The sequence below is a fragment of the Camelina sativa genome, chromosome 19 (assembly GCF_000633955.1).
Source record: "Camelina sativa cultivar DH55 chromosome 19, Cs, whole genome shotgun sequence".
NCBI lineage: Eukaryota > Viridiplantae > Streptophyta > Magnoliopsida > Brassicales > Brassicaceae > Camelina > Camelina sativa.
Window position 1 is genome coordinate 12,921,940 of NC_025703.1, and position 8,484 is coordinate 12,930,423.

At 38.8% G+C, this 8,484-nt stretch overlaps 2 protein-coding genes across 2 annotated transcripts in view; one reads left to right on the forward strand and one right to left on the reverse strand.

Annotated features, from left to right (window-relative positions):
• Positions 1-1,601, reverse strand: part of LOC104767769 (elongation factor-like GTPase 1) — a 4,247-nt gene extending 2,646 nt beyond the window's left edge. The window contains exons 1-2 of the mRNA XM_010491751.1: positions 1,464-1,601; positions 6-1,256 (exon numbers count right to left, since the gene is read on the reverse strand). Coding sequence (XP_010490053.1) covers positions 6-1,226 — 1,221 coding nt within the window. The 5' untranslated portion in view covers positions 1,227-1,256; positions 1,464-1,601. The remainder of the gene's footprint in view (positions 1-5; positions 1,257-1,463) is intronic.
• Positions 1,802-4,343, forward strand: LOC109124541 (armadillo repeat-containing protein LFR-like). The gene is made up of 8 exons (XM_010490034.2): positions 1,802-2,050; positions 2,345-2,514; positions 2,623-2,756; positions 2,852-3,108; positions 3,292-3,397; positions 3,496-3,634; positions 3,735-3,862; positions 3,950-4,343. Exons 1-8 carry the CDS (start codon positions 1,858-1,860, stop codon positions 4,203-4,205), a joined length of 1,383 nt encoding a protein of 460 aa, XP_010488336.1. The 5' UTR covers positions 1,802-1,857; the 3' UTR covers positions 4,206-4,343.

An 8,484-nucleotide genomic window follows, 5' to 3' on the forward strand; every position in this document is an offset into this window, starting at 1 on the left:
ATAGCAAACATTTTCGACACAAACACAACACACGGGCTGTCATGGCTAGAATCACAAGCCTCAATTGATTTTCTAACAAGCTCTGCTTCTGCAAGGACACTTGAATCAACATCGTCACCACGGATAATGTTCCTTTCTGGAACCAAGCGCGGGATTCTGTATCCCTGTGCTGCGATGGGGTCTGGCAGATGTTTCACAGCCATAGACAAGACTGCATCAGACAAAGGAAGCCAACGGCTCATCACTGACTGAAGAACGTTTTTAGGATCCTTGTTCTGAAGTTCGCGTGGTGGAATAGACAAATTGAAAGATTTAATAACTTTCTCAAGAACAGCTCTATCCCCACCGGGATCTAGTGCAGCCTCGTAAACTTGCCACAAAGGCTCAAGCACAAACTGCACAAACATTGGTTTTGCCTTGCTTCCTGCACTCAAAGACTTCTTCCCTACAATCATCTTAGTTTTAGGAACATAATAACGAGGACCCCACAATGATTTCTGCAACGCAGTCGCACTAGCTCCAAGCTTAGAGGCATAGAAACTGGCAAACTCAGCGATCCCAAAACCCCACCCATCCAAAGCACACACAAACACCACATTCCCCTTCTGAGGCTGAAAAGTAACTTCTTCATCATCCTCCAACAACTCAAGACTCTCAGCAGAAAGCTCACCAGAAGGACTAGCAAGTATAGAGTCAACATCAGACAAATACTTCTCTGACTTATAAGCACTCACAATCCCATTAACCTCATGAACAATCCTAATCAAACGTGTATACGCTTCCATGGGACTCAACCTCAACTCACAAATCAACCTATCAATCTTATTAAGCACCAAGCAAGGTGTCAGTTTCTCAATCCAAGCTTGACGCAACACAGCATGAGTCTGAATATGAACACCTTCAACAGCATCAACCAAAACCAAAGCCCCGTCACTCAACCTAGCAGCTGTTGAGACTTCACTACAAAAATCCATATGCCCAGGGGAATCAATCAGGTTCAACGAATAGTCTTTATATCGTAGAGAAATCGAAGAGCTCTTCATCGTAATTGCACGCCTTTGTTCTTCATCAAGATAGTCCATGAACCTAAGCTTACCGGCTAGTCTCGGATGAAGTACACCGCCACCAGATGAAGCAATCAGGTGGTCAGCTAGGGTCGTCTTACCGTGGTCTACATGTGCTAATATACATATGTTCCTAACTTTTCTACCGTCAGACTCATCCATCTCTTCGATTTACACACAACACACAGCTACCTGCAAGATAATAATTATCAAGAAGCAGATTCAATACCTGTATCGAGAGACCGAATTCGAAAAATCCGATTGCGAATCGAATACAATGAGTTGTGAACTTCTCAAAGAGAGGATCAAAACGAGAGAGAAAAATTCCAAAACACGGCCAGAAGATTTCAAAGTTCAAATCAAAAAATTTGGGAGCGCAAATTGAAATCTAAAAATCACCTTAAATTGTTGGCGGAGCTCAGACGTTTCAAGAGAGTGGTGTTTAGCTTGCTTTGACGGCGAAACAACGGCGGCGCAGGGTTTGGCGATTCCTCTGCAAGTTTGTCTGTATAAAACCATCCACGTGAAGACGTGAACGTTTTTAATTTCAATTAAACCGGATCCCTTTTTAACAATCTTGTAAATTACATCGTCTGACTCTAACCGGAATAAACCGTACTAAATCGAACTAACACGTTTTAAATTTCGATTATACCGGAACCTTCTGACTGAAAGAGAGGGATTAAATGCTCTTTTTAATATTTTATTGTCTGGGAATCTTAAACCGGACTAAAAACTCCGGGTCAAAATTTCCGAACCCTAAATTTCCCAATTAGAGAGAGAGAGAGAGAAGATGCAGAAACGGGAGCTTGGGAAATCCGGCGGTAACTCCGGTGGATCTTCGGGTCCACCGGCGAAGAGAGGCCGTCCGTTTGGTAGTACAAGTGCTAACTCAGCTGCTGCTGCTGCTGCAGCTGCGGCGGCCGAAGCGATGTCTCCGTCAGCTCTACTCGGTCCTTCTCTTCTTGTTCACAATTCTATCATGGGTAAGCTTCGCAATCAGTGTATCTTCGTTGTTTTGTTCTCGTGAGATTAGTTACCGTCCTTGTGAATAGATTACATTGATTTGAAAATTAAGTTGAGATTGATGAGCTCTTCTTTGTACTGCCGAATCTGATCTCGGTTGTGACTCTCTCAGTCTGTGGTTATCTCTGGCACCACTAGCTTAAAGCTCATTACTTTCCATATTTTGGATATTTGCGTTACCATTTATTTACTAGAGAATTATGGTTTTGTTTGTTTCTTATTGGTTGTTTTGCTGGGATCATTGGAATTTGTAGAACAGAACAACAGAAGAATAGTCCTTGCGCTACAGAGTGGTTTGAAGAGTGAGGTGACATGGGCTTTGAATACGCTTACATTGCTCTCCTTCAAAGAGAAGGAAGATATTCGTAGAGATGTCATGCCTCTAGCAAAGATACCTGGCTTGCTTGATGCCCTTCTCTTAATTGTGAGTTGATTCAATTGTTTCTGTATTTTAGGTTTGATGTTTAGTGTTAGGATTATGTTTTTTTTTTCTCTCTGTTCTTTGAACCAACGTATGCTAATAATTTGGCAGATAGATGACTGGCGTGATATAGCTCTTCCAAAGGACCTAACAAGAGGAACTAGGGTCAGATCTTTAGGTACACATACTTCAGTTACGGGATTTGGCAATGAGTATGATGCTCTAGCCACTATTCAACCCCCTGGGTGAGCCACTTTCGATACTCCTTTCTCAATATAATTTTGAAATATCTTTGCTTTTATTTTAGAACCTAAGCGCGGTTTATAATATGGCCTAGCAGATCCGGCATTGGTTCTTCAGCTGCTGAGGCATTAGGGAAAAAGAGCACTGGAAAACATCAGTCATCTCAGTGGTGGATGGAAGAGGATGGTTTATTTAATCTAGACGATGAAGGGAGATCAGAGAAACAAATGTGTGCCATTGCTGCTTCAAACGTTATCCGCAACTTCTCCTTTATGCCTGATAATGAAGTTCTAATGGCTCAGCATCGCCATTGCTTAGAAACTGTTTTCCAGTGCATACAAGATCACATGACCGGTAAGGAGGAATACGAATCCGAACCTTCTTTTTTTTTTGCTTCTTTTACTAGTTAATTCCTCACAGTTGCCTCTGTTTCTTGGATTGAATTGGCATCAATGCATTGTCTCTCTTTAGTCTTTCCTTTTTATGTTCTTAATACTTGATTGGGAAGTATGGTCTTAGCGACTCTTATGTTTACAGAGGACGAAGAGCTGGTCACAAACTCGCTCGAGACAATTGTAAACCTAGCGCATCTAATGGATCTGCGAATCTTCAGCTCGCTTAAACAGTCATTCATCAACATAAAGTGAGAATTTGTATCTCCCTGTATACTTTTAACACAATGCATAATAACTTGTTTCAAACTCCAACTTAATGTGAGTCAATCATTACTTGTGCAAATAGTGAAAAGAAAGCTGTTCAAGCTGTGGTCGGAATTCTTGATTCCTCTGTCAAAGCTTGGAATTGTGCTGCGGCCGAATTGCTAGGGCGTTTGATAATCAATCCGGACAATGAACCTTTCATTAGTCCCCTAATCCCACAGGTTTGATACCTTCTTTCTTGTAATCATCATCTTATGGTTTCTGCTTACTTGCTCATTTTAAGTAGAGAATAAACCCAACAATGAACCCAATCCCTTGCAGATACACAAGCGACTGGTCGATCTTTTGAGCATACAAGCCGTTGATGCACAAGCCGCAGCTGTTGGAGCACTCTACAATCTCGTGGAGGTTAACATGGATTGCAGATTAAAGCTCGCTAGTGAGAGATGGTATATAATCCCCCTCTCTTATCATATCAAATTACATTTAAACTGTTTTAGATCCCAACAATGACACACCATTATGGTCGTTTCCAGGGCGGTTGATAGATTACTGAAAGTGATAAAGACTCCGCATCCGGTTCCAGAAGTGTGCAGAAAAGCTGCAATGATACTGGAGAACCTTGTCTCTGAGCCTCAGAACAGAGGATTGCTACTCGCGTACGAGAATGCTTTCGCTGAGCTGCTTTTTCAAGAAGGTAAGTATTCTGATTCATTTGCTAGGATTTTGTATGAACTCACAGCCAGATCTAATAGCAGAGTGGCTTCGGCTAGAGGAATCTGGGGAATGTAAAAGTCTCTCTAGATTTAGTGGGTTTTGATTAAAAATTAACTATGTTGTAATCTAGTACTAGTTGTAAGACATTATTCATTTGCTATGTATTAGAAAAGCACAGTATTGTTGAACTAAGCAGATGGATTCTTCTCATTATTGCTCTCGTACATGTGATATGATCTTTTTTACTAAAAACAAACTGAGATATTTTATTTTGCGTTTCTTCTATTCAACTTGAAATAAAATAACCGAAATAATCACGTTTTGACATTAGAATAGTGTACTGTTTTATCATATTCATAAGTATATGATAAAATAACAAGAATTAAGTCACACATGTGAAGTTTTTTGTCCTAATAATTTTTCATTCTAAAGCAATATGCGTCTTTTCTTGTAATGGAGGAGACGTTTTCGCTTGTTTTATGTGTACATTTTTACTTGGATTTGGTTTCGTAAAACGTCATTATATTTTGGACGACAATAACCACCTACTTAACCCATAAATTGTGACCAACTACGTCTACAATGCAAATCAAGTTATTGCAATCTATGTATTCATTATCTTAGTACTTAATACTCAAAAAGCAGTGATAAATTCACTCTAGACACATGGTTGGATGTAAATTATCAAAACAATAAGAAGAATTTATTTGGTTAAAGTTGATTTTGTGACATAAAACTAGCTAGTAGTATAAACTATGAATGTGATGTTAGAACTTAGAAACGATAAGAGATGGTGGAACTTTACTTGATCATTGGTTTGATAAGGTACACTCTTTAACTGATCAAATTCATTCATGCTATTGTGATATTATTAACTTCGACCGCATTATTGAAACTTTTTTTTTAGTATATAATTAAAATTTTTCTTCATGTTGTATTATATATATCCATTATAATGTGAGTAAAGTGGAAGTTTTAATGGAGGGATATTTTATTTGATTTTTATTTAAGAAAACAACATTTGGTGGTTAGGAGAGAAACCAAATCAAATTCTCTAATTGTAGTGCTACTTGGAAGAGGGTCCCCAAACTTAAGAGGGTCCCCAAACTTTGCTTAACCGAAATACGCCTCTTCATTGGTCCAAGTGTGGGAGCCTCTACTGATGTAACGCGTCGATATAAATAATTGCATTAGTTCCCTTCAAATTATAATAACATCTAACTAATACTAATATACATTTATACTCTGTCAATAAATAATATGTGGGTGTAAAGACACCAGTATATGTGGTCCATTGATGCTCTCCTTTTGGCTCCAATAGTCGCACTTGTCGACCACCAAGTGGACCTTGCCGCTTCTGTAGATTTTTGATTTGTGCGGTTGTGTAATAAACCAAACAGAGAAATTTGAAGCAAGTCTCATTCCATAATTAGTCGTATAATTGCTGAGACAGTGATATACACGTGTCCTGTTTTACTCTTATGTTTTATCATTGGCTAAACACTAGTCCCATTGTAAATTAGTACTTAGCGTCTACACTATCTAAAGGAGATTAGTCTGATGACAAAAGATTCTTATATATGTCGTTCTTCACAATCAAAATAACGTATAAGATCACTCATCGCTGGTCCAACAAACGATAACAAGTTTTTAATACGATGACATGCGTGTCAATGTCAATCGGAAGAGTTGTTTAGCAATTGTGTAGGTCAGAAATTTAAGCTTGAAAAAAACAATTCATATTGTATCTTGAATCTTTCCAACAAATGCCAAAAATCTTAAAAATATTAATATGACTATATACATCATTACGGTTTTTGGTTTTGAGTTTGAGTATGTTTCGCGTAAAAGAAAGTGGAAAGAAAAGGTTAAGAAAAAAAAAAAAAAGGGACTAATAGACTCACTTTTCTATAGAATTGAATTCAGAAAACCTAATGTATTATTATGAAATGAGGTTTATTATTTAATGAGAGTTTTACCTCGATAAAAAAAAAGAGTGTGTGTGCAGAAGTCCTTAAAAATACGTTTTGTAAAACAGATGAAGTATTAACGTTCAGCCATTTTTTTTTTTGGACAACTGTTGTTATATTCGATTGATAGTTTTGGTGAAACAGTTACAAAAACCTACAAAGGATTAAACCTGGATCATTTTCTTCCTCTACACCTTATACTAACTACGAGCCATCACCCATTACAAAGGGAGGCCTTTACAAAAAATGATGCTACCTACATCAAAAAATCAAGATCAAACAGGGGGAATAAATCTTTCTTCCCTAAATAAATGCTGCAGCCAAGATGGAGGACCCGTAGCCACATACGAGTTTAGTCTGCCATCCATTGTTACACTTTGAGCGATAAGCATAGCACCTCTATTTGAAATTGAGTTTTCCAAAAAAAATTTCCAGTCTTTGATATGATACAACCCAGCTTTTACCTCTCCTGCTTGAAATCGGAAAGAAGGCCACGCATCCGTCCTATTAATAATGTTGAACAAGAGGTTATCTTGAAGAGCGAAGACCACCCTTTCCACCCTATGGGAACTCATACTCTCAATGGCCCGGAGAAGACAAGTGAGATTAGCTTCTTCGCGATCCTTTATCCTCGAGAAAGCTCGTCTACTATGTAGAACAACCATCCCTGTGTGATCTCTCAAGACCCACGAACCCCCGACTAAATTGTTTCGTTTAGACCACGAAGCGCCTATATTGCATTTGTACCAAGTAAAAGGAGGGGGTAACCAAGAGTTAAATTCTTGAGTGATACCCCTTGAACTAGTTTCCTTACCAACACCCGAAACCACGTCAGTTAGAGGAATATCCTGTTCATCAACTTTTTGAGCCTCTACCAACTCAAAACAGTCGTCCTTAGCTTTTTGCACTGTGTCCAAAGGAGAGGAGCACAAGCCATCAAAAGCAACATTGTTTCGGTTCTTCCACAGCCTCCATAATACCCACGGGAAAGATTTTCTTATATCCTCTGGCCACAGCCTGTTTCCCTGATTCTCTAAGAGATAGTGGATATTTGAGAAGATCGAACCATTATGGAAACCAAATTCTGGTGATGGGACTCCTGCTAATGCCCAGATTTGTCTCGCCATTGGACAAACAAAAAGAACATGGTTGATGGATTCTCCCTCGTTCCCACAAATCTGACATACATCATCAACTTTCATGCCTCTACTGTTTATAGCATCAGCAACCGGAAGAGCCCCAAATAAGATTTTCCAGAGAAAGATTTTAAGTTTTGGATCAGTTGGAACGTTCCGCACCTAGGATTTTAGCGGATTCGTTGATGGTAACTGATTTGCTTGTAGTCTAAGAGGGATGTTGTTGGACTGCGAAGCCAGCCAGTAGGCTGACTTTACCGAAAAATCACCGCTCTTGTTGAATTTCCAAGTAAAGAAATCATCGCTGTCAACCACCGGTTTGATCTTTATTATTCTCTGAATATCACCTGGGAGGAAATGATAAAGCAGCTTCTGAGGATCTCATTTCCTTCTTCTCCTGTCAATGAGGTCCGAAACTCGTAGGTTTGGATTGAAGAAATTATTTCGTCTCCACGGAGGTCTCATCTCCCCATCTTCAATCCAATTATCCATCCATACTCTGGTAGAGTTGCCATTACCCACCTTCTTTGATAATTCGGTGATCAGAAGATCTCGACCATGTAAGATGCTCCTCCAAGCAAAAGAAGGACGAGGGCCAAGCTTTGTAGACAAAAAATCTGACTTTGGATAATACTTACTCTTCATCAATTGAGCAAAAAGACTAAGAGGATACTGAAGTAATCTCCAAGCTTGTTTTGCTAAAAGAGCCTGATTAAAGGTTGGGATATCCCTAAACCCCATACCACCAAGGCTTTTAGGTAGACACAATTTTTTCCAGCTCTGCCAATGTATCTTGTTTGCATGCTCTTGGTTGTTCCACCAGAAATCGGCCATTATACTTGCGAGATTGGAAAAAGTCGTCTTTGGGAGCTTGAAGCATGACATCAGATGAACTGGCATTGCTAGAGCTACTGATTTGATTAGGACTTCTTTCCCTCCTTGAGACAGGGACTTAGCATACCACAAGTGCATTTTCGCTTTAACTCTGTCTTTTATGTAACTTAGTAATATCACCTTTGAACCAGTAAAACGTTCAGCCATTTATTTAAATAACTACAAATGTTATGTTTTGTCAAATATCAAATGATAAGTTTTTTAATGGGTGTACTTTTATAACTTTCATTTAAAAAATATAACATTACACTATGAAGTATATCTGTATATCTACGTTTGGGAATACAACCGAGGTGACCCATACATGGTTTCAATGCAATAATCAGTTATCAGCTTTTTTTTTTTTTTTTTTTT